Source organism: Mustelus asterias, unplaced genomic scaffold, assembly GCF_964213995.1.
Source record: "Mustelus asterias unplaced genomic scaffold, sMusAst1.hap1.1 HAP1_SCAFFOLD_840, whole genome shotgun sequence".
Taxonomy (NCBI): Eukaryota; Metazoa; Chordata; class Chondrichthyes; order Carcharhiniformes; family Triakidae; genus Mustelus; species Mustelus asterias.
Genome location: NW_027590786.1, coordinates 92847 through 119945, shown reverse-complemented (window position 1 = coordinate 119945; position 27099 = coordinate 92847). Strand labels below are relative to the sequence as shown.

The 27099-nt window shown below is 44.5% G+C and overlaps 2 protein-coding genes across 2 annotated transcripts in view; both read left to right on the top strand.

Annotated features, from left to right (window-relative positions):
• Positions 1-5477, top strand: part of LOC144487515 (uncharacterized) — a 29417-nt gene extending 23940 nt beyond the window's left edge. The window contains 2 exon segments of the mRNA XM_078205600.1: positions 4362-4524; positions 4690-5477. Coding sequence (XP_078061726.1) covers positions 4362-4524; positions 4690-5421 — 895 coding nt within the window. The 3' untranslated portion in view covers positions 5422-5477.
• Positions 5478-17734: 12257 nt separating this feature from the next.
• LOC144487514 (uncharacterized) overlaps positions 17735-27099 on the top strand; it is a 46594-nt gene continuing 37229 nt past the window's right edge. The window contains exon 1 of the mRNA XM_078205599.1: positions 17735-18914. Within this exon, the coding sequence (XP_078061725.1) occupies positions 18252-18914 (663 nt within the window). The 5' untranslated portion in view covers positions 17735-18251. The remainder of the gene's footprint in view (positions 18915-27099) is intronic.

Below are 27099 nucleotides of genomic sequence, written 5' to 3'. Positions count from 1 at the left end.
ATAGTTCCCTGTTTTCTCTATCCCACCCTTTTTGAACAGTGGGTTTACATTAGCTACCCTCCAATCTGTAGGAACTATTACCGATTCCAAAGAATTTTGAAAAATAACCACTATTTCCAGGACCACTTCCTTAAGTACTCTGGGATGAAGATTATCTGGACCTGGAGATTTATCCACCTTCAATTCCATCAATTTCCCCAAAACCATTTCTCAACAGATGCTGATTTCCTTCAGCCCCTGACTAAAACATGTTTCTTTCAGCACTTCTGGTACATTATTCACATCTTCCTTTGTGAAAACTGAAGCAAAGTAAAATTTAATCCCTCAACCATTTCTTTATTCCCCATTATGAATTCTCCCATTTCTAACATTCGTTTTTGTCAATCTTCTTCTCTTTACATATCTATAGAAACTTTTACAGTCAGTTTTTATGTTCCCTGCCAGCTTACTTCCATACTCCAATGTTCCCTGGGAGTGGGTGAAGCTGTTTAAAACCTGTTGATCAGTCTGCTGTGCGATCCGGTCACTAGGACCCGGTTGGGAGCATAAAACGCTGAAGCCCACACCCACTCATTGTTGCGTCATCAAGACACCAGCGCATGCGCTCCGCTCCCTGCTGAATCAAGATGGCGGCTGTTAACCTGAGCCTCGTCCCGGGAAAAAGACCCAAAGCTGCAAGCACGGGACCTGCGGATTACTATTAGAGGTTTGAGACCTTCACCAGATATTTAGAAACCCTCTCCGTCCATCTGCCGGTTCCAATCCTCCCTCCATGTATCCGCATCCTTACCGGTTGCTGATGAGACAAAGGAATGTCTCTCCCCATTGCCATCATTCACGCTGCGCATGCGCCACACACTGCCTGACTGCGGATGCGCAGCTCTCTCCCATGCTGTGGATAGGGGACATTCACCACCGCGACGAATGGTGGGTAAGGCGCACGTCATGGAGACGCCTCATTTGTGAACAGTGAGCTTTTTCTGCTGCGATGTGAAAATTAGGGACAGTGATGCAGTCATTAGGAATCAAATTATACTGTAATCTAAGTACTCAAGGCATTCCTTATCCACCAAAAAGTAAGGGAATGGAAATTCTCGACCGAAATATCTGAAATTGATAATAAGGGGGAAGTCATAGAGGTTTACAGCATGGAAACAGGCCCTTCGGCCCAACTTGTCCATGCCGCCCATTTTTTAAAAAACCCCTAAGCTAATCCCAATTGCCCGCATTTGGCCCATATCCCTCTATACCCATCATACCCATGTAACTATCTACATGCTTTTTAAAAGACAAAATTGTACCCGCCTCTACTACTATCTCTGGCAGCTTGTTCCAGACACCTACCACCCTCTGTGTGAAAAAATTGCCCCTCTGAAACTTTTGTATTTCTCCCTTCTCACCTTAAACCTATGCCCTCTAGTTTTAGACTCCCCTACCTTTGGGAAAAGATATTGACTATCTAGCTGATCTGTGCCCCTCATCATTTTACAGACCTCTATAAGATCACCCCTCAGCCTCCTACGCTCCAGACAAAAAAGTCCCAGTCTATCCAGCCTCTCCTTGTAACTCAAACCATCAGGTCCCGGTAGCATTGCAGTAAATCTTTTCTGCACTCTTTCTAGTTTAATCATATCCTTTCTATAATAGGGTGACCAGAATTGCACACAGTATTCCAAGTGTGGCCTTACCAATGTCTTGTACAACTTCAACAAGACATTCCAACTCCTGTATTCAATGTTCTGACCAATGAAACCAAGCATGCCGAATGCCTTCTTCACCACTCTGTCCACCTGTGACTCCACTTTCAAGGAGCTATGAACATGTACCCCTAGATATCTTTGCTCTGTAACTCTCCCCAACGCCCTACCGTTAACTGAGTAAGTCCTGCCCTGGTTCAATCTACCAAAATGCATCACCTCACATTTGTCTAAATTCCATCTGCCATTCGTCAGCCCACTGCCGTATCTTTAATGAACATCAACACGCAAAAATGGAACTTGATGACTTTTAAACAGCTCGCCTTCTTGACATAGAAGTGTCATAATGGGAAATGTGTGTGATGGATAGAGCGGTTTCTGGGGCACAGGGGATTGTGGGATCCACGGCCCCATTAAACAGCAGCTATTGGTATGTGTTTTATTAGAGAAGCGTCAGTGACTGCAAACATTAACTCTGTTTCTGTCTCCATAGATGCTGTCTAACCTGATGAGTATTTCCAACATTTTCTCTTTTCATTTCAGATTTCCAGCAGCTGCAGTGTTTTGATTTTGTTTAGTTGAAGGCGTTGCTCATGGAACCGAGTCTAGAAACAAATGGACCATTTAAAGCTGTGTTTCAAGTAAGGAAAAAGTCGTTCTGTCAGGGATTTTCATTAAATTTACATTTAGAAAAATTTCAAATTTTTCAGTGTGTGGGAAGGGATTCAGTCATTCATCCACACTGCTGATGCACCAGCGAGTTCACAACTGGAACATGTACATTACTAGAATTACCAGCAATTGGCTAAACCTCCTTTGGCCGCACCTTCCAAAACTACAAACCTCTCCTCCAACATGGATAAGGGCAGTTTGTGCATGGAGACCCCATAACCTGCATTTACTCTTCAGAATCACGCACTATTCTGACTTGGTAGTATACTGCTCTGCCTTCACAATCATTCGGCCAAAATCCTAAAACTTATTTCCGAGCAACACAGTACAGTGGCTCAGGGTGACACAGTGGTCAGCACTGTTGTCTCACAGCACCAGGGACCCGGGGTTCGATTCCAGCTTTGGGTGACTGTCTGTGTGGAGTTTGCACATTCTCTCTGTGACTGCATGAGTTTCCTTCAGGTGCTCCGGTTTCCTCCCACACCCCAAAGGTGTACAGGTTAGGTGGATTAGCTATGCTAAATTGCCCCTTAAATGCAGGAGGTTACAGGTTACCACAGGATTACAAGTTGTTTTGAGATTGAAAGCGACATTTGGAGGTGATAGTTTTCCTGCGTCCTTTGAGTTGGTGAAGGTTGTGGTTTGGCAGGTTCTGTCAGTTCTTGTCCAGTTGTAGATGTATAAAATCCTTACCGTTCATTCCCTCCCTGTTTCATCTCTATCTTTCTCCTCTCATTGAGGCTGAATTCTTGTGTAGATCTGGATGGGTGACAGGTTTCCTGCATTGAAGGACATTAACAAACCATTTGGGTTTTTAATCACAATCCAGCAGCTTCCGGAGTCACTTCTTCCTTGTGCCGGCTCCACAAATTACCAGATTCATTCAGCTCAATTTCACAACCTGCCTTTGTGTTTATCACTGTTTTTTTCTCCTCTTTTAAATTAATTTGCAGCCTCGAGAAATCCATGAGCCATGTACGTATTCAGTGTGAGAGATTGCAACCCCTGAAGGAGCTGCTTCTCCACTTTTAGTTACAATTCTGTCCTGCCCCACGCTCCTGTTCGTTGACTGCCCAGTGTGGAGGAGACTGGGGAGGTCAGAGGATCTTTTCCTGGACCTGTTCTTGGGGCTGGTTAAAACAGTAATTTGTAGTTCAGCAGAGGGTAACTTGGCTGTGGTTCTTCTGTGGTTTCACAGTAACTTCATTACAGTGTTACTGTCAGCCTTACTTGTGACTAATAAAAATAAACGTTAACTTTCTTGTCCGTGCTCGTGTGGTCCTGGAGAGGGAGCAGACAGTGTCGACTGAAACACTCGATATCTTCCACAACTCAGGGTCCAGAGTGTCTCACAAACACCGGAAACAAAGTTCTGGTTTAGTTCAGATGGAAGTTCGATTGGACCACAAGATTGGAGAAACAAGATTTGAAATAATATTCCATGGAAACTAGAATTGTTTGTTCTGAATTTCTATCCTGTACTGACAGTGATACTGACTCTGTCAATGTCTTTTACAAGGTCCACAAGGGCGATGAATTGCAGATGGGAAACTGAAACCAAACATCACATCAAGATCTGACAGAGTCACTCAATTCATCAGAACCTGAATATCATCTACCTTTAAATGTGGAAGGAGAAATGTTTGTCTGTTCTGGCGGTGGGGAACAATTTCAAACATCAGTGTGACTGGAAAAGCACCGAGACACAGACCTGAGTGAGAGTGAACTGACTGGAAAGAGCTTTAACCAGTTACACAGCCTGAAAGAAACATCACACCATTCACAGCAGAGAACCATAAGACCATAAGAATTAGGATCAGAATTAGGCCATTGGACTCATCGGGTCTGCTCCTCCATTCAATGAGATCACGGCTGATCTGATATGACAATCCAATTTTCTGCCTTGTCCCATAACCCTTAATAGCCTTACTTAGAAGCAATACACATGTTGTGTGTGGACAAGGCTTGAACAGACAAGAACACCTGCACCATGGAGAAACCATGGAAATGTGGGGACTGTGGGAAGGGATTCAGTTACCCATCTCTGCTGGAAATGCATCGGCGCAGTCACATTGGGGAGAGACCATTCACCTGCTCCATGTGTGGGAAGGGATTCATTCAGTCATCCCACCTGCTGACCCACCAGCAAGTTCACATTGAAGAGAGGCTTTTTAACCATGCTGACGGTGATCACAGCTCTAAAAGCCCTGAGGACCTGGTCACGCACCAATCTATTCACACCGAGAAACAGTTCTGCTGCTCTTACTGTGGGAAGTTATTTAAGCGATCACAGAATCTCATTGAACACAAACGCACTCACACTGGGGAAAGGCCGTTCACCTGCTCTGTGTGTGGGAAGGGATTCACACGATGATCCCACCTCGCTACACACCGACTGGTTCACACTGATAACAGACCTTTCAAATGTTCCGAATGTGAGAAGAGTTATAAAACCACAAGTGATCTGCTGATACACCAGCGAGTTCACAATGAGGAGAGGCCATTCAGATGTACAGTGTGTGGGAAGGGATTCACTCTGTTATCCAGCCTCCAGAAACACCAGCGAGTTCACACTGGGGAGAGGTCGTTCACCTGCTCCTTGTGTGGAAAAGGATTCATTTATTTAACCAGCCTCAGATCACACCAACTTGTTCACTCGGATAAGAAACCTTTCAGATGTTCTGAATGTGAGAAGAGCTTTAAGACCTCAAGTGTTCTGCTGAGACACCAACAAGTTCACACTGGGGAGAGACCGTTCACCTGCTCTGACTGTGGAAAGGGATTCACTCGCTCATCCAACCTGCGAACACACCAGCACATTCACACCGGGGAGAAACCATTCACTTGCTCTGAGTGTGGGAAGGGATTTTCTCACTCATCCCACCTGCTGAGACACCAACACACTCACAATGGAGAGAGACCGTTCACCTTCTCTGAGTGTGAGATGGGATTCACTCAGTCAACCCATCTTCTAACACACCAACAAATTGGCAAGTGTCTGGAGGAATTGGATTCTGCTGTTATTGCTGCTGTTAATCACATCCAGGACTGAACCATGTTCATTCTGACAGTTGGGGTGTGTTTTTGCTGATGTTAGTGATTGCTATAACTGGGCTGGAGTTTATTACTCTGGATAAATGTCAAATTAACTAATATTGTTTAAAGACACAAAGCTGAGACCTTCATTTCTCCAGGACAAGAAAAGATTAATCAATGTCTTGTTACTAATTGCTGCATTTTTGTGACCTTTTCTCCTTTCTAGTTCTAGATTATTTCAGTTTTCATACCTTGTTACTCTCCTGGACAAGTCCCAGCTCCCCATACCTTCCAGAGTGTCTTTCCTGGCCTTGGAATCTATGAAAGGCATCAGTAACACATCCGTGATCACCAAACACAAATCACAGTTGTTTTCACTGATCCACTTCTTTCCCCAGTCATTCAGGATGGTGATGTTTGTGGAGCTTTCTCTCTCGGTGATTTGTTTAATTGTCCCCCACCATTCACGACTGGATGTGGGGGGACTGCAGCTTTGATCTGATCCGTTGTTTGTGGGATCGCTTGGCCCTGCCTGGAACATGCTGCTTCTGCTGTTTAGTGTGTTTACAGTCCTGTATTATAGAGTCACCAGATTGGAATCTCAGTTTTAGGGTGCCCAGTGCTGCTCCTGACTTGTTCTCCTCCACTCCATGTTGAACTAGGGGAGGTGATGACTGGTGGTATTATTGCTGAACTGTTAATCCAGAAACTCAGCTAATGATTTGGCGACCGGGTTTTGAATCCTGCCACATCAGTTGGTGGAATTTGAATTCAATAAAAAACATTTGGAATTAAGAATTTACTGATGACCATAAATCATAGCTGATTATCGTAAAAAACCCATCTGGTTCACTAATGCCTTTTAGGGAAGGAAATCTGTTCTCCTTACCCGGTCTGGCCTACATGTGACTCCCTCTGAAATGGCCTCGCAAGTCACTCAGTTCAAAGGCAACAAGGACTGGGCCATAAATGCTGGCCATCCAGCAATGCCCATTTCCCATGAATGAATAAAAAGAATTTCAAGTTGAGGACTCCCAGGATGACTCACTTGCACTGTACACCTCTGTGCTGCTCCCTCTACTCAGGTCTTAACTGCTGGTAGGACAGGATATTCTGGCAGGAAGAATAAAAGGGAAGCAGATTATCTAAATGGTGAGAGATTGTAGAGCTCTGAGATGCAGAGGGATCTGAGTGTTCTGGAGATTGAATAAACTGGGATTGTTCTCCCTGGAAAGACAGAGGCTGAGGCGTGACGTAATAGATGTTTATAAAATTATGAGGCGTATGGATAGGATGAACAGTTGGGAGCTTTTTCCCAGGGCAGAAATGACAATTACAAGGCAGCACAAGTTCAAGATAAGGGGGAAAGGTTCAGTGGAGATGTGCGGGGGAAGGTTTTTTACAGAGGGTGGTGGGGGCCTGGAATGCACTGCCAAGTGAGGTGGTTGAGGCAGATACATTAGCGACATTTAAGATTTATCTTGATAAACAAATGAACAGACGGGAATCGAGGGATATAAGCGGTTGGTCTCGATAGGACAATGTGATCAGCGTAGGCCGAAGGGCCTGTTCTTGTTCTTTGTTTTTTGCATGAATCACAAAAAGCTAGTAAACAGGTAAAGCAAGTAATTAGGAAAGCTCTCATTTGTGAGGGGAATTGATTACATAAATATGGAGGTTATGCTTCAGTTATCCAGAGCACCAGTGAGCCCACATTTGGAGTACGGTGTACAGTATTGGTCATCTTGTTTAAGCAAGGATGTAAATACATTGGAAGCAGTCGACTGACCAGACTAATGCTAGAAATGTGTGGATTATGGGTAAAGCTTGGACAGGCGAGGTTTGTGTCTGCTGGAGTTTAGAAGAGTAAGATAAATTTGATCGAAACATGGAAGATCCTGAAGGGTCTTGACAGGTTGATGTGGAGAGGATGTTTCCTCTTGTGTGAGAATCTAGAGCGAGAGGTCCCTGTTTAAAAATAAGGGTTCACACATTTAAAACAGAGATGAGGTGAAATATTTTCTTTCAGAGGGTCGTGAACCTCTGGAACGCTCTTCTGAAAAGGCGGTGGAAGCAGAATCTTTGAAAATTTTGAAGACAGATGTAGATAGATTCTTGCCAAGCAAGTGGGTGATAGATTATTGGGGGTAGGCAGGATGCACATTTAAAGTTACTATCAGATCAGTCCTGATCTGATTAAATGGTGGAGCAGACTCAAGGGGCCAAATAGCCGAATCCTGCTCCTTGTTCCTGTGAGACATTGGCAGTAAGATATGATTCAAAGTATGACTGTGTCAGCCTGTTGCTTGACTGGACTGTTTGACTGTAGGAACGGTCATGTTTAATAGTTTGTAGCTTAGTTATGTGTAATGATCAAGTAATTGAAGTGTATTAATCAATTAATCTGCTGTGATATTCTGCTTAATTGTAATACGTTAGTATCATGTAACTGGCTTTCTCTGTAACTGCATCCTTATTTGACAAGTGAAATACATCACATGACCCTAGACCGGTGTAAAGCTACACTTTTATACTTTAATTACAGAGTCCTGTGGATCCCATCAACTCTGGATGAGCTGAGGTCTGGAACTGTTACCCCTCAGCATTGACAATAACAGTTATATTGAGTTAGAGGCCATATTGTGTGAAGAAACCAGCTGTGAAGTTTCAAGCCTTCAGTACTGTGTCATTAGTTTATGTTTATTAGTTTATTAGTCATTAGTCTCACAGGAACAAGGAGCAGGATTCGGCTATTTGGCCCCTTGAGTCTGCTCCACCATTTAATCAGATCAGGGCTGATCTGATAGTAACCTTAAATCTGCATCCTGCCAACCCCCAATAATCTATCACCCACTTGCTTGCCAAGAATCTATCTACATCTGTCTTAAAAATATTCAAAGATTCTGCTTCCACCGCCTTTTCAGAAGAGTGTACCAGAGGTTCATGACCCTCTGAAAGAAAATATTTCACCTCATCTCCGTTTTAAATGGGCGAACCCTTATTTTTAAACAAGGACCTCTCGCTCTAGACTCTCAAACAAGAGGAAACATCCTTTCCACATCAACCTGTCAAGACCCTCCACCCACATTGTCTGTACCTTTAAGACCTGGCTGGCTGTAGAGATTTGCATTCTAATTAGTATTCTGTAACTTGATTTCTGTGTCTGTGCACTGTTGGAGAACAGATATCCACTCCATCTGATGAAGGAGCAGTGCTCCGAAAGCTTATGGTATTTGCTACCAAATAAACCTGTTGGACTTTAACCTGGTGTTGTGAGACTTCTTACTGTCATTAGTTTATGGCATTGTGTCATTAGTTTAACCTTTTAACTTTGTGGCCAAACGGGCCATCTAAAATGACGATTTGTAAAGCACTCTGGGACAATTGGGCAAGAACTAAAATGACAGGCTGCAGCCTAAAAGACAGAGATAAACAGGCTGCAACCCAGACAACTGAATACACAGGAAATAGGCCATCCCAAAGACAATGGACCCTTTCTGGTCAAACATACTTGTTTACCTTAACCCCTTATTTGGGACGGAAGTATGTGACCTACGTGCCTCCAGCACCTACAGGCATGGCCGTTGGGTACACACCCAGAGATCGGTGTGGCAGCACCTGATTGGACTCTTATCGATCAGGGTGATCAAGCCCTGATCGATTGATTGACAAGAATCAGGAGACCGCCCTAAAAGGACATGAAACCAGGGAGGGATAAAAGCTTCTGCACAACAGAAGCTCACTCTGACCCCACGAACGAGCTACAACAACAGTGACCGTTGCCAACGACGACCAGCATGAAGAGAGCCACCACACCCGAGAAGGAAGGAAGACCAGAGCCAGAGTGCCAGACCAGACCAAAGGACCAGACTATGCAGAGGACAACCGAGACCAGCGCACAGATAAAGGCCAATATCTGCTTGGGTCCTTGCCAGTCACGCAAAGTTAAGTCAAGGTCTTGTATTGGGCTTGAACTTTCGTATTTTCTGTAAGATAACTTATTGTTGGGTGGGTGATTATTGATTGTGTGTTCTAAATAAATATTGGTTGTACTAACAAGAAGTCTATTCATTGTCCATCGTATGAGTTTTAGAACAGACTGTGCTGCAGGCACAACAACTTGTAATATCTTAAAAGAAGCAGTCACTTTCCTTCACACTTTATAACCATCTTTGGGTTGAAAAATTAAAGGTTTCAGTGTAGTTTTCATAACACAGTAGTTATTCTGACTCATTACTTTTGAACGTTTATCAATTGAATGTATTATGTTGTATTTATATGTGTATCTTGCTATCTCACCTTTTACACACTGATTTGATGCCCCCTTTCTTTGGATTTCAGATCTGAAGTCACTTTGTAATTTCTGTATTAGTTTAAGTCTGTGTGTCACTTTGTGTCCTTTTAATTAACTGGCAGCCACTACAAAAACCAGCAAGCAGTTTCTTTAACCAAGATATACTGATAGTCACCTGCCCCAATGAGAACTGTACAGGATTTCTACACATCAATTAGACATTTGAGCCCAAATGTTAACCATTGGGATTTGACACCATAAACTAGCATATTTCAAATAAGTGGACAAAGAAGATATCTTTATGCCCCTATTATCTCAGTACAAAGCCATAAAATTTAGTGAAATGACAGGAAAGGCTATCATGTGGGGCAGACTCCGGAAGTAACTGACACATTAGAGGGCCAGTCGGGAGATTGCAGGAAATGGTCAGTAGATGACCATCACCACTGAGAAACCAATCAATGATTACACACCACCTAAATCAATCAGGGACTGATCATGGTGAACCAGAGTTCAGGAACACCATTGATCGTGCACAGGGGCTGTGTCTAGAAATGGTTAATAACCATCAGCTTTCAGCTGCCCAGTTCACAGCTCAGAGAAGCTGAGCAGGAAGAAGGTAGACAACAATCAACAGGACAAGAGACAGTGCTGCAGTCGGCTGGAAGTTGTGAGCCAGCGTTACAAAGTGAACTGACTGCTTCCACTGCCTTTGTTAAGTTTTGCATTTTGTACTTATGTTATTAACTTAGTAAATTCTGCAAAGCTTGGAACAATATTTGTACTAAGTTTGGTCCTGTAGCTAGTTAGAAATGAAAGTCCCTTTTCGATCACCTCTTCCAACTGAGTCCAACAATTGTAATTGACGTTAAGTCTTATATTTAAGTTGAGGTGAATCCAGGTCTTACAGAAAATCTCTGCTAAATTTGGCACAAGCCCCCAGCTGTGAGCCAGGAAATCTTTGCAGGATTGTCTTGGGAACAGTGTGCTGTTGTCATTTCTGGAACCTCGGTCAATGTGGGGTGATCTGTGTAGTTTTATCATTGACTTTTCTGTAGCAATTTGTCACAACTGAATGCCTTCTCAGGATAGAGAGCTCTGAACTTATGATATTATCTCTGTTCTCCGAACAAGTAACTATATTCTGTCTATTATTGCAGTGCTGTTAATAAAGTCAGTAAAAGACAATCTGCTGTTGGGAGTTTGATTATTTGATGTCTGAAACCACAAGATTCAATATTTAGAGTCAACAATATAAACAAGGAAACACACCAGGGGCCCAATACTCCAGCTGGATATTCACAGGGTGAAGTCTGTTATCTAACACCTCGAGAGGACAGAACAGAGAAAGATCCCAAATGTAAGAAATCCTCCAATTATTTGTGAATATCTTTCAAATGCTGACAGGTTCCAACTCCCAGTTTCCATTACATTGAAATCAATGAAAGATGGAATATAGACAGTTGGACTGAAAGCAGTGCGGGGCCCACTTGTACTGAGATACCAAGTCTAAGGACCATTTACACAGAAACACAAAATCCAGGGACCACTTACACCGAGACACCAAATCCAGGGAGTATTTGCACTTTGAAGTTGATTTATCGGGTAGAGGTTGTTTGCAATAAATCCCCAATTTTCAATAAAGATTTATCTATCTAGCCAGAATGAACATTTTAATTGGTAAAATCAGAAGATTTATTAACCATTAAAAGGTTAAAAAGTTAGAAAGATAAAAAACAAAGTTCGAATTAATAGTAATTGGCAGAAAGGAGAAAGCTTATCTTTAACAATGAAGCAGACTTCTCAAAACTTTCCTCGGTTGATCAGGCCAAAGACGTGAAATGATAATCAGACAAGGTGGATAACATGTTAACAGAGTGGCTACTCAAAACCTTTATTTTTACCCCCTCAACTCTCGTTTGCTCAAATTAGCTTCAGTGTTGAACTATATTTGATTAACTTAACTGTCTGATTGGCCCCTGACACCTACTAGCATCCATTTATACAATAAATGGCAGAGCCATCAAGAGTATAGAAACACAGAGGGACCTGGGTGTGCAAGTCCACAAACCCTTGAAGGTGGCAGCACAGGTGGAGAAGGCGGTGAAGAAGGCATATGGTATGCTTGCCTTTATAGGATGGGGTGTAGAGTATAAAAGCTGGAGTATGATGTTGCAGCTGTATAGAACGCTGGTTAGGCCACATTTGGAGTACTGTGTCCGGTTCTGGTCGCCGCACTACCAGAGGGACGTGGAGGCTTTAGAGAGAGTGCAGAGAAGGTTTACCAGGATGTTGCCTGGTATGGAGGGTCTTAGCTATGAGGAGAAATTGGGTAAACTGGGCTTGTTCTCCCTGGAAAGACGGAGAATGAGGGGAGACCTAATAGAGGTGTACAAAATTATGAAGGGCATAGATAGGGTGAAAAGTGGGAAGATTTTTCCCTGGTTTGAGGTGACGATCACGAGGGGTCACGGGCTCAAGGTGAGAGGGGCGAGGTATAATTCAGATATCAGAGGGACGTTTTTTACACAGAGAGTGGTGGGGGCCTGGAATGCGCTGCCAAGTAGGGTGGTGGAGGCAGACACGCTGGCATCGTTTAAGACTTACCTGGATAGTCACATGAGCAGCCTGGGAATGGAGGGATACAAACGATTGGTCTAATCGGACCAATGAGCGGCACAGGCTTGGAGGGCCGAAGGGCCTGTTTCCTGTGCTGTACTGTTCTTTGTTATCTCCTGATGTCTTAGTACAATAAATGAGACAACTTGAGTCAGGTCCCATTCATTCCCCAACTTAATATAACTTGTCAAAGCCATAAATGTTTTGTGAGCGCTACCTTATCTTTCTAGATTGACTGGAAAACATAATTTGACAGTTCTCATGATTTATGACCAGTGTACTTAAAATCATATTGTTTATAATAATAAACAATTACAACCTTTGTGTTACAGGTTATATCACCAGCCTGACAAGTACAACTATTGTTTAATTGCTTATTCTTCAATTGTCTCAGAATTAAGGCTCTTCACTTCACTAATATGAGGATGTTAAACCAAGGGCCCCATCTGCTCTGTCAGGCAGAGATGAAAGATCACATGGCTTCTATTTGGAAGGAGGGCAGGGAGCTCACCCTGGTGAGACCAATATTACCCCTCTCCCAATCTCACTGCAAACAGATCACTGCTCATTGTCACATTGCTGTTTGTGGAGGCTGACTGTACACAGAGATGTCCTGAGGTTGTGAAAGGTGCTATATGAATTCAAGTTCTGTCAGCTCCAGCCCAGTTACTGTACTTAGCAGTAACATCATCAACACTTCCCCAGTGTCATGATGAACAAGGTTCAGTCCTGAATCTGATTAACAACAGCAGAATCAGAGCAGTGCAGTCAATTGTGAACTCTCTGGTGTTTCACCAAGTTGGATGATCGATTAAATCCCTTCCTACACATGGAGCAGGTGAACGGCCTCTCCCCAGTGTGAACTCGCTGGTGTGTCAGCAGATGGGATGATCGTGCAAATCCCTTTTCACACTCAGAACAGGTGAACGGCCTCACCTCAGTGTGAATTTGTTGGTGCGTCAGCAGGTTGGAGGACTGAGCGAATCCCTTCCCACATTTGCAGCAGATGAACGGCTTCTCCCCAGTGTGAGTGCGCTGGTGTACAGTGAGGTGAGATGCTTGCTTGAACCCAGTACTGCAGTGAGAGCACCTGAATGGTTTATCCTCAGTGTGAACACATTGATGGTACTGCAGATCCCCAGAACCTTTGAAATACTTCTCACACTCTGGACATTTGAAAGGTCTCTTGTCAGTGTGAACTCGTTGGTGTGTCTGAAGGTGGGGAGATGTCCTGAACCTCTTCCCACACAGTGAGCAGCTGAACGGTGCGTCCCCAGTGTGAATGAGCTGGTGCTCCCTCAGTGCGTGTGGGTTTTTAAAGCTCTTCTCACAGTCGGAGCATTTAAACTCTCTCTTGTCTTCGTGAACCTGCCGGTGTTTCAGCAGGTGAACGGCCTCTCCCCGGTGTGAAGTCGCTGGTGTCTCTGAAGGCAAATTAATTGAATGAATTGCTTCCCACAATTGGAGCAGATGAATGGTCTCTCCCCGGTGTGTCTGCGCCAATGAATTTCCAGCTCACATAACATAGAAAATAGAACAGTACAGCACAGAACAGGCCCTTCGGCCCACGATGTTGTGCCGAGCTTTATCTGAAACCAAGATCAAGCTATCCCACTCCCTATCATCCTGGTGTGCTCCATGTGCCTATCCAATAACCGCTTAAATGTTTCTAAAGTGTCTGACTCCACTATCACTGCAGGCAGTCCATTCCACACCCCAACCACTCTCTGCGTAAAGAACCGACCTCTGATATCCTTCCTATATTTCCCACCATGAACCCTATAGTTATGCCCCCTTGTAACAGCTCCATCCACCCGAGGAAATAGTCTTTGAACATTCACTCTATCTATCCCCTTCATCATTTTATAAACCTCTATTAAGTCTCCCCTCAGCCTCCTCCGCTCCAGAGAGAACAGCCCGAGCTCCTTCAACTTTTCCTCATAAGACCTACCCTCCAAACCAGGCAGCATCCTGGTAAATCTCCTCTGCACTCTTTCCAGCGCTTCCACATCCTTCTTATAGTGAGGTGACCAGAACTGCACACAATATTCCAAATGTGGTCTCACCAAGGTCCTGTACAGTTGCAGCATAACCCCACGGCTCTTATACTCCAACCCCCTGTTAATAAAAGCTAACACACTATGGGCCTTCTTCACAGCTCTATCCACTTGAGTGGCAACCTTTAGAGATCTGTGGATATGGACCCCAAGATCTCTCTGTTCCTCCACAGTCTTCAGAACCCTACCTTTGACCCTGTAATCCACAGGGTCAGAAGGGGATCTGAAGCTCAGATGGGGATCTGAATCCCCTCCCACATTCCCCACATTTCCACGGTTTCTCCCTGGCGTGAACGGTTCTTTTTGCTTCCATTTTCAAAGGCCGATGATATTCAAGTCCTGATGAATCGAGTGACTCTGTCAGATTTTGATGTGGTGATTGGTTTGACTTTCCTGCCTGCGAACCTTTCCAATACTCTGTGAAACTGATTCAAAACAGAAAAAAGGGAGTGAGAGAGAACCCACAAAAACACAAAGGCAGGTTGTGAAATTGAGCTGAATGAATCTGGTAATTTGTGGGGCCGGCACGAGGAAAATGTGACCATGAAAGCTGCTAAATTGTTATAAAAAACCAACTGATTCACTAATATCCTTCAGGGAAGTGAACTTTTCACATAGTCCGGATCTCAAGAGAAGAGAGACAGAGAGCTGGGAGCAGAATGAGTGAAGGTGATGGATTGTATATATCTAAACCTCTGCCAGAACTTTGAGAGAATTTCCCCGACTCTCAGCCTCTGGCACCTCAAAGAATCAGGATAGCAAGTGTATGTGGACAGCAGCAACTCCAAGTTCCCATTCAGGTCACACACCATCCTGACTTGTCTGACATCCAGCACTGGATTAACAAAAATTTCCTCTATTTAAATATTGGGACGATGAAGACCCGACTACAAACTCTACTCCATACCCACTGACTCCATCCCTCTCCCTGACAACAGTCTGAGGCTGAACCAGACTGTTTGCAACAATCGAAAATTATTTCACTAAAATAAAAGCAAAAACTGAAATAAAAACAGAAAATGCTGCATAAACTCAGCAGGTCTGGCAGCATCTGTGGAGAAAGAAACAGAGTTAATGTTCTGAGTCCCTATAACTCTTCTTCAGACCTGCCAGCTGAGTTTCTGACCATTTATCTCTGCCACCTCCAAGAATGAGTTTCTATCTCATAGAAACCCTACAGCGCCGAAGGAGGCCATTCAGCCCATCAAGTCTGCACTGACAGCAATCCCACCTCAGCCCATCCCCGTAACCCCACATATTTACCCCACTAATCCCTCGAACCCTCGCACCCCAGGAAACTAAAGGGTAATTTAGCATGGAAAATCAACCTAATCCACACCTCTGGACTGTGGGAGGAAACTGGAGCACCCGGAGGAAACCCATGCAGACACAGGGAGAATGTGCAAATTTCACACAGACAGTCACCCAAGTCGGGAACTGAACCCAGGTCCCTAGAGCTGTGAGGCAACAGTGCTAACCACTGTGCCACCGTGCCGCCCTAAATCTAATTCCCATCACTCGACTTGGTCCAAATACATGTTCCTGAAACTCTCGTTCATTCATTTATAACCTCTAGACTTGACGATTTTTCACATCCTGACCAGCCTCCATTCAACCTGTGATAAACTTGAGTTTATCCAAATCTCTGCACTGAATCTCAGTGACTCACTGACTTACACAGGCTCCCGTTTCAGCAGCAACTCAGTTCAAAATTCTCATCTTTCTTTTCAAATCCCTCCATGACATTGCTTTTCCCCATTTCCAGTCACACACATGTTTGAATCTTTTCCACAGACATACGTTCATTTAGGTTTTGATGAATACAGTGACTCTGTCAGATTTTGTTCTATTGACTCCATCTACATTTCCCACTGCCTCAGAAAAGCAGCCAGCATAATCAAGGCCCCCAAATACCTGGACATACTCTCTTCCACCTTCTTCTGTCAGGAAAAAGATACAAAAAGTCAGATCATGTACCAACTGCCTCAAGACCAGCTTTTTCCCTGCTGCCATCAGATTTTGAATGGGATATTAAGTTGATCTTTCTCTACACCGTTGCGACAACTGTAACACTACGTTCTGCACCCTCTCCTTTCCTTCTCCCTATGTACTCTATAAACGGTATGTTTTGCTCATATAGCACAAGAAAAAATAGTTTCCACTGTATCCCAGTACATGTGACAATAATAAATCCAATTAAATCAAAATCATGCCCTGTTGCGCATTGCCAGTTGCTGTTATCTGTTCCTCAATTTGAGGATGATGTCTACTCAGCGTCGAGAGTTTCTGCCACGGGTCTTCATGAGACTGAAATGAACCGCAGATCTTTGGACATATGGGGCAGGACCTCTGAATAGCACAGTAGCACAGTGGTTAGCACTGCTGCTTTACAGCGCCAGGGACCCGGGTTCAATTCCCAGCTTGGGTCAATGTCTGTGTGGAGATTGCACATTCTCCCCGCATCTCCGTAGGTTTCCCCTGGGTGCTCCAGTTTCCTCCCACATTCTGAAAGATGTGCTGGTTAGGGTGCATTAACCTGAACAGGTGTCAGAGTGTGGCGACGAGGGGAATTTCACAGTACCTTCATTGCAGTGTTAATATAAGCCTTGCTTGTGACTAATGGATAAGCATTAAAATTTAAAATAGTTAGTGGGATCCGGAGAGCAGAATTTGCTTCCTTTCCTTGTTATGCTGCCACTTTGCCTGATCAATTAAACATCTGGCTCTGTGTAAAACAGGGTCAGATGACCCGGGGCAGAGGGTTGATGGACAAGTTGTCTCCATTCTGAACAATGGGGAACAAGCTCCTCCCACTCATTGACACCTTTGCCCCTTACAAAGATGGCGGAACGCATGAGCCCTGCTGCTCATTGCCCCCAATAAAGATGGCAGCCGTTAACCCGAGCCGAACATTGGACTTTGCGGCCCCGCTCGGCGCGAAACAGAAAGTCCTTTTTTGGAAGTTGGGCCTGAACAACATGTTTACAAACACTCTTCACCCACCCGCCAGATCCACCGTCCCCGCGTTCCGCAATTTTCCTTGTACCGTTTGTGGATTCGAATAAAAACCGTCTGTCTGTCGCCATTACAGCGCTACTGCGCATGCTTAACATCCCGCCCCTCATTCACTCCGATTGGTTGGAGGACCATTCGCTCCAGCTCGGTCCTCCCGGCCCGCCCCCTTTGTCTATTGGCCCAGAGCTGCCGTCAATCAGTCCCCGGGCATTGTGACGTTGGGCATGCGCAGTGCGGCTCATGTCCAGGGACAGGCGCTTGTTTGTCTGATCTTCAGGCGGGAAGGAGGCGGATAAGCGGAGGCAGCGTTAGGGGCAGTGGGTGGGAGGGGAGGCTCCACACACCCAGTGGAGGCTTCAACACCCCCAATAAGGAACTAGCGGCACCGCCTCAACGCCCAACACAACGGCAGCTGCAGCGCTTTCTCCCGGGGCTAGGCCCCAGTGGACAAATGTGGCTTCAGGAAGGAAATGCAGCAATGGGTTTGTTAATGAGAATCATCTTTAACTCACTTTACTGACCCTGGAGCAGGAGGAGAGAATGGGGGGGATTTCTATCCTGCACTCACACTGATGGACTTGTTTTTTTGTGGGTTCTCTCTCATTCCCTTTTTCCTGTTTTAAATCAAGTTCACAGGTTTTCAGAAGAGGAGGATTTGCAGCTGGGAAACTGAAACCGAATATCACATCAGAATCTGATGGAGCCAGCACCAATTTATGAGAACCTGAATGTTGTAGTATTTTGAACATGGAAGAAAATTGCACTGTTCACAGTTGAGAGACACTGTACGCATGTTCTGTGTGTCGACAAGACTTCAATCACTCATCGGGCCTTTTGGACTGTTATTGCAGTCACAAACGGATGATGGCATGGAAATGTGGGGACTGTGGGAAGGGATTCGATTTTCCATCACAGCTGGAAACTCATCGACGCAGCCACACTGGGGAGAAGCCATTCACCTGCTCCCGGTGTGGGAAGGGATTCGCTACCTCATCCCAGCTGCTGAAACACCAACGAATTCACACTGGAGAGAGACCGTTCACCTGCTCTGTGTGTGGGAAGGGATTCAATCAGTCATCCAACCTAGCAGTACACCAGCGAATTCACACTGAGGAGAGGCCATTCACCTGCTCTGTGTGTGGGAAGGGATTCAATCAATCATCCAAACTAGCATTACACGAGCGAATTCACACTGGGGAGAAGCCGTTCACCTGCTCTCAGTGTGGGAAGGGATTCACTCACTCAGCCAATCTGCTGAAACACCAGCGAGTTCACACTGGGGAGAGACCATTCACCTGCTCCCAGTGTGGGAAGGGATTTACTCACTCATCTCACCTTCGGAAACACCAGCGGATTCACACTGGGGAGAGGCCGTTCACCTGCTCTGTGTGTGGGAAAGGATTCAAGCAGTCATCCACGCTGATAAATCATGAACAGGTTCATACTGGGGAAAGGCCGTTCACTTGTTCCCAGTGTGGGAAGGGATTCATTACCTCATCCAGGCTGCTGAGACACCAGCGAATTCACAAGTAACTATTGTGATTGGATTTTGCTGTCATCCATATTCAGACTGAACCATGTTCATTTGGATCTTTTTCTGCTGAATTGAAAAATAGCTCCAGCTCTGTTAATAGGTGTTAACATAATTGGTCTTAGAAGAGGTGGATTAGGGGTCAGGAAACTCACACAAAACATCAGATTAGGATTGGATGGAGTCGCACAATTTATCATAACCAGAAAAGCAGAGAATTTTGAACATGAAAGGACACCACTGTTCACAATCACAATCGAGGGGGAGGCGATGGCCTCGTGGTATTATCGCTGGACTATTAATCCAGAAACTCACCTAATGTTCTGGGGACCTGGGTTCAAATCCAAGGCAGATGGTGGAATTTGAATTCAATAAGAAAAATCTGGAACTATGAATCTACTGATGGCCTTGAAACCATTGCTGATTGTTGAAAAAGTTGTTGGGCAGATTTCCTTCCGTAATGTCCTGTTCTGGCCTACATGTGACTCCAGGTCCGCAGCAATGTGGTTGACTCTCAACTGCCCTCGGGCTACTAGGGATAGGCGATAAATGCTGGCCAGCCAACGACCCCCAGATCCCATGAATGAATAAAAAAAGTTACATTGGGGAGAAACCACGGAAATGTGGAGACTGTGAGTAGTGGGGCTAAATTAGGCTAATAGAAAACAATGTTTGAGAACTTTAACACAATACTGACTTAAGAGTGAATGATCTTAAAGCCCTGACGAGAGCTGTCATTATAAAAGACAGCTCTAACTGAATAACAAGTATTCCTCATTTAAAACATGTATTTTGAATTATAACATGGATGCAGTTTGCTTTTAGAATACATTTTGTGAAACTTCAGCTAACGACAAGATACAGCAGAGTTTGATGGGATGAGTTAGACGGAGCCTGCATTCTGTAGGACAATGGTTTTACTGAGTGCAGCCAGTCACAGTCTCTCTCTCTCTCGCGCACTCACAGTCTCTCAGCCACATCTGTGAGTAAAACACTTTCTTTTATCCCCCTTTCCATTTCTTTTCTCATTCTGGGGGAAATTGGGGACTTGCAGCAACTGAAGGGAAAGGAAGTGAATCCAGGGAGGCTGCAAACTCTGGAAAGGTTGGCCCAGGTCTCTCTCTCTCTCTTAAAGACATTGACATCCTTTGCTCCCTCAGCTTGACACATTTATTTGTCTGGTTAAAAGGATGGTCTGTTTCCTAATGTTCATGATTAAAGGGCTGGTTTCCCCAGGAAATGGCTGACATTGAAGGGGACAATGTAATAAGGTATGACAGGTATGTGTATTTTTGGTGTAATCTGGTGTAAATTTATGATTTTTTGTGGGACACTAATTTTATGTAGCACAGAGTTATGTCCAGTTTTGCTTTTAGGTACCTATTAGATATATTATTTATGGTTCTGTGATAAATTTCATTTATTGTTATTTCAAGTTTGTAATATAACACTGTCGTGACATACCTTTCCAGTCATTGATCCATTACAGCACAGAATATGTCCATTCGAGTCCGTGCTGACTCTCTGTAGAGCAATCCAGTCAGTCCCATTCTCCCTCTGTACCCCTGTATCTCACAAGATTATTTCCTCCAATTGTCCAGCCAGTTCAGTTGAAATCTTGGATCATCTCTAATTCCACCATTCTCATAAGCAGCGAGTTTGTGTTTGTGAACACTCCGTACCTTAATAAAGTTATTAATGAAATGGTCGTAAATATTTTTTGATTTGATTTTGTTTATTATTGTCACATGTCTCAGTATACAGTGAGAAGTATTGTTTCTTGCGCGCTATACAGACAAAACATACCATTTATAGAGAAGGAAATGAGAGAGTGTAGTGTTACAGTCATAGCTAGGGTTGAGAGAAAGGTCAACTTAATGCAAGGTAGGTCCATTCAAAAGTCTAATGACAGCAGGGAAGAAGCTGTTCTTGAGTCAGTTGGTACGTGACCTCACACTTTTGTAACTTTTTCCCGACGGAAGTAGTGGAAGAGAGAATGTCCGGGATGCGTGGGGTCTTTAATTACGGTGGCTGCTTTGTTGAGGTGGCGGGAAGTGTAGACAGAGTTAATGGATGGGAGACTGGGTTGCGTGATGGATTGGGCTACATTCCCGACCTCTCTGATCAAGTCCTCTCTGACAATCTCTGGTCAAGTAATGCAGCAGTGTTTATTAAACACATGTTTTCCTCCAGAATCTGTACCTCTGTGTTTGCATTTAGTCTCGCAGTCTGCATCAAAGTTTTTAGTTCTCCAGGTCAGGAAGCAGTGAGCATGGGTCTGTCAGTCAGGAACAATCAGCATCTTCACAAGAATTGGGAGGGTATATATGAGGTACAGCAGTTTGAGGGTAGAGATAATGTATGAGATTGAGATTCACAGCTTTTGGTGAACAAGTCCAGAAAGAATGTGCAACTAAAAATGAAATTGTGAATTCTGAATTTTGTTCCCATACTGACAGGGATGACTTTTGTAAATTCCTTCTACAGGTTTTGAGAAGGAGAAGATTTGCAGACAGAAATCTCAAAACCAAACATCACATCAAGACCTGACACATTCACTCAATTCAAAGGGACCTGAATGTCATTGGTCATTCAGTCTAGAATTGAATTGAAGTATGTACAGATGGAGGGCATGGATTGGACCATTATATGAGTGTGTATGAAGAAAGCGTGGATAAAGAAATGGTGTTCTGTCTGCTTCAGAAGGTTCTCATGATGTGGAGATGCCGGTGTTGGACTGGGGTAAACACAGTAAGAAGTTTAACAACACCAGGTTAAAGTCCAACAGGTTTATTTGGTAGCAAAAGCCACACAAGCTTTCGGAGCTCCAAGCCCCTTCTTCAGGTGAGTCACCGCAGTCACACCAGGAAGAGGCTGTTCACCTGCGCTGAGTGTGGGAAGAGATTCACACGGTCATCTCATTTGCTGACACATCAGCGAGTTCACACTGGGGAGGGGCCATTCACCTGATCCGTGTGTGGGAAGGGATTCACTCAGTCATCCAACCTGCTGACACACCAGTGAGTTCACAACAGGGAGATGCCATTCACCTGCTCCTTGGGAAAGATTCACTGAGTCATCCAGTCAGCTGAAATACCAATGTGGTCACACTGGTGAGAGGCCACTGACCTGCTCTGAGTGTGGGAAGGAATCCGCTCAGTTATCCAACTTGCTGATGCACCAATGTATTCATACTGGAGAGAGACCATTAATGTGTTTTGTGTGTGAGAAGAGATTCATTGATTCATCCAATCTGCTGTGACACCAGCAAGTCCACATTGAGGAGAGGCCATTCCCCTGCTTTGAGTTCAGGGAAAGTTTAAATCAGTCATCCAACTTGCTGACACACCAGCAAGTTCACACCGATTAGAGACCTTTTTTTAATCATAGAATCCCTACATTGCAGAAGGAGGTCACTTGGCCCATCGAGTTTGCACCGACCACAATGCCACCCAGGCTCCACTCCCATAACCCTACATATTTACCCTGCTAATCTCCTGACACAAAGGGGCAATTTAGCATGGCCAATCAACCTAACCCGCACATCTTTGGAATGTGGGAGGAAACCAGAGCACCCGGAATAAACCCACGCAAACATGGGGACAATGTGCAAACTCCACACAGACAGTGACCCGAGGCCAGAATTGAACCCGGGTCCCTGCCCTGACTATGGGCGTTAATTGTATCAATTCTGTTTAAATATGTAGATAGAGGGCATTGATTGGATAATTATAGGAGTGTGTATGAAGAAAGTATGTATAAAGAGTTAGGAGTTAATTATATTCCAAGTAAAGATTAGCTCCAATTTCTTCCTTCACTATAAGACTGTCGGGATTATAACATGGTAACAGGGAATGTTTGTCTAATGGTGAAGTTTGGAAAATAAAGGAAAGTATATTTCAGACAGAAGCTGACAATCCCAGCAGCTTTTGTGAGAAATGACTGAAAGGCAGTGGGAATTGTCAGGGTCTGATTACCTGCTGATGCTCTCGGAGTCTGAACCATACAACCAGTGGAAGAATGAAGTGGCGATGTGGACACGGGTTACATCCCGATCAAGGAGGAAACAAGATCTGGCCTTGGCATTGTCACTTCCTAACACAAGGAAAATCAGAAGCAAAGTATTTTTTGAGCTGGATGTCCATCAGTGGGCTACTGATCAAGGTTTGGATCTTTTATTAGGTTTCATTGATGTGATTTACAAGAAAGATGATCCGATGGGTGCCTATGAAACATGGTCAGACTTTGTGGCACCAGCTCAGTTTCTGAATGATGAGTTTTGAGACGTGTGTGAACACATGAACATTCTGGTCAGGAACACAGCAGCTGAAAGATGGACTCTGTGAAAGGAATCACTCGGTGATCGATGAAATGCTGCAGAAAATCTGAGCTGATCAGCCAAACTGCAAGTTGATACCTGCACCGGCCTGGACGATTCGTGTAAAGAATTCACTTCAGATGGTTGGAGAGTATAATCCCTGTTAATTGGTCTGTGGGAAAAATTCCAAATGACCCTCTGTGCTGGGGATAGCCCTCCTGATTCAGAAGGGATGACAATTAGTACAATTTTTATTCATTTATTGTCTGATTGTTTCAGTAGTGCTCGAGCTAAGAAATTACTGTAGATCCTAGAAGAGGAGTGCCTTATAATGTAATACTTTGTACAAAATAAAGACCATATTTTTCAAATAGTTTTGAAATATTGTGTGTGTTGTTATAATTCGGGTTGAGAATATTAACGTTCAATGAGAAATCCAAACACCCATCACAAGATTCCAGGCTTTTAAACAAAATCAAACTTTCCATATTCCAGCTATTCTCCAGACTCCAAGATTTCATGAGGATCCTTCTATTAGCTTTCGGCCAAATAACTCTCCAACTTTCCTTTGAGATTTCAGAATTGACTCAAAACATGGACTCCTCAATCCAAGCATGGACTTTACTGCCTTCTTGCTGAGGGCTTTAAACATTGAGAACATCCCTGGTTCCTTATGACCTTCTCGGCTCCGGCTCCCACAGCTGGTTCACAGCTCCCGGTCCCACAGCTGGTTCACAGCTCCCACTCCCACAACTGGTTCACAGCTCCCACTCCCACAGCTGGTTCACAGCTCCCACAGCTGGTTACAGCTCCTGCTCCCACAGCTCCTGTTCCCACAGCTGGTTCACTGCTCCCGCTCCCACAGCTGGTTCACAGCTCCCGCTCCCACAGCTGGTTCACAGCTCCTGCTCCCACAGCGGTTTCACAGCTCCTGCTCCCACAGCTGGTTCACAGCTCCCGGTCCCACAGCTGGCTCGCGGCTCACAGCTCCCACTCCCACAGCTGGTTCACAGCTCCTGCTCCCACACAGCTGGTTCACAGCTCCTGCTCCCACAGCTGGTTCACAGCTCCCGCTCCGACAGCTGGTTCACAGCTCCCGTTCCGACAGCTGGTTCACAGCTCCTGCTCCCACAGCTGGTTCACAGCTCCTGCTCCCACAGCGGTTTCACAGCTCCTGCTCCCACAGCTGGTTCACAGCTCCCGCTCCCACAGCTCCTGCTCCCACAGCTCCTGCTCCCACAGCTGGTTCACAGCTCCCGCTCCCACAGCTGGCTCGCGGCTCACAGCTCCCGCTCCCACAGCTAGTTCACAGCTTCTGGTCCCACAGCTGACGGTTTGCAAGCTCACTGCAGACTGCCTGGTTTCTGTGAGAACCACCCAGAATTCCAACCAAGGTTCCACTCTGAATCACTTATCTCCATGGTAACGGAGACCAGTTAGCATATCCAATAGATGTTTAAATTAATTAACTTGTAGTTTCAAAACAAAACATGTAACCCTGAGTCTGCTCGAAGAAGTCACCTCACTAATAAAGACAGGACATTAAGTGTTAGATCCAATGTCTCCAGATCTCCAGCTGAAGAGGCTGAGCCCAGCCCCCTTTTTACAGCATTAGTTGCTACATTCTGGTCAGTGAAGATCTAAATGTCCCAAATCTTGCATTAATTGTGCTACTTCCAGCTGCTTTTCACAATCCAGAAATTTGATTTTCAGTATCCACAATAATCAAATAACCCATGGTTGTTTTTTCTGAATCAAATTATTTGCAATCTTTTTGAATGAACATGTCAAAACTTAGGGAATTCCCTCTGTGTATTTAATTAGAAATGTCTCACTGTGACTCAGAGAGGAACAGTCCAGCTGCCCTTTTACAGTTCTTACCCTTCCAGTTTTGACTTTTTAAACAAACATGGGCCACGCCTTGAGACTGCGAATTCCCTCAGGTGTTTTTGTCAGATTCTCAACCCAGGTTTTTCATTTATCTTTCGTTAAAAAATACTAATTCTCAAACTAAAAATTTATTTCTAAAACATGAATGATTAGATAGACACAAACCTCTTCCTCAGGAAGAAATGAAAATGTATCACCATCTGAATATCCTATTTAGAATATTACAATTTGCTGTACATATTAATAACAGCCATGATCATATTGAATGGCGGAGCAGCTCAAAGAGCATCAGCCCACTGGAAGCAAAGTCATGAGACCGATCAGTCCAGCAGAAAGAAACCCTCCGATGGCCCCACTTTGGGGAGGCGATGGCCTGGTGGAACTATCGCTAGACTATTAATCCAGAAACTCAGCTAATGTTCTGGGCACCCAGGTTCAAGTCCCACCATGACAGATGGTGGAATTTGACTTCAATAAAAAATATCTAGAATTAAGAATCTACTGATGACCATGAAACTATTGTCGATTGTCAGAAAAAAAACCCATCTGGTTCACTAATGTCCTTTAGGGAAGGAAATCTGCCATCCTTACCTGATCTGGCCGACGATGACTCCAGAGCCACAGCAATGTGACTGACACTCAACTGCCTGTCTGGGCAACGAGAGGTGGGCAATAAATGCTGACCAGCGACACCCATGTCCCACACTGAATAAAAATAAAACTGTCAGAGTGAACATGGGTCAGTTCTGGGTGTGAATAACAGCAGCAATAACAGCAGAATCCAGTCCCTGTAATCATTTGTGAACTCACTGGTATCTGAACAGATTGGATAACTGAGTGAATGCCATCCTGCACAGATCCAGTGAATGGCCTCTCCCCAGCATGAAGACACGGGTGTGTCAGAAGGTTGGCTGAATCAATGAATGCTTTCTCACTCAGTTGAACAGCCTCTCCCTGTTGTGAACTCGCTGGTGTGTCTGCAAGTGAGATAATCGATTAAATCTCATCTCACACTCTAGACAGCTGAATGGCCTCTCCCCTGTGTGAACTCGCTTGTGTCTCAGCAGGTCAGATGAAGTAGCGAATGCTTTCCCACTCAGAGCAGATGAACAGTCTCTCCCTCGTGTATCTGTAGGTTGTAAGAGAGAGAGAATCCCTTTCCACACTCAGAGCAGGTGAATGGCCTCTTCCCAGTGTGAACTCGCTGGTGCGTCTGCAACTGAGATAACCGACTGAAACTCATTTCACACTCAGAGCAGGTAAATGGCCTCTCCCCACTGTGAATTCGCTGGTGTATCCGGAGATTGGAGGACCAAGAGAACTCCTTCCCACACTCTAAGCAGGTGAACGGCCTCTCCCCTGTGTGAACTCACTGGTGTGTCATTAAGTCGGATGAATTAGTAAATCCCTTTGCACACTTAGTGGAAGTGAACAGTGTCTCCCCAGTGTGAATTTCCAGCTCCGACGGGAATCTGAATCCCTTTCCACAGTCTCCACAGTTTTTCCATGGTGCGAGTGTCCTTGTGTCTCTCTAGGTTCCTGAGTTGTCCACACACAGACTTTGTGTACGGTCTCTCCTTTGTAAACGGTGATGTTCTTTCAGGCTGTATAATGTCTAGCTGCATGTGTCTCATTGCTTTTCCAGTCACACCAATGTTCAAAATCTTATGAAGCAGATAGAAGAGAGAAACATTTCTCCTGGACTCAAATGCCGATGATATTCTGGTCCCAATAATCAAACAATTATTCTTGATATTTGCTTTGAGATTTCAATCTGTAAATCATTGATCCACTGGAGCAAGCTGAGAGGGGTGATTGAAGGCAGCAGTGCTGGTGAGAGATTAATTGAATTGTTTATTTATTTAATTAGTCAGCTAGTGTGTGTATTTTTTTGGCCTTTACTTTAACAGCAGTTTTTCAAGTTTAAAGTGAAAACTAGAAGTGGGCAGCAAAGGAGTCTGGGAAGGGTT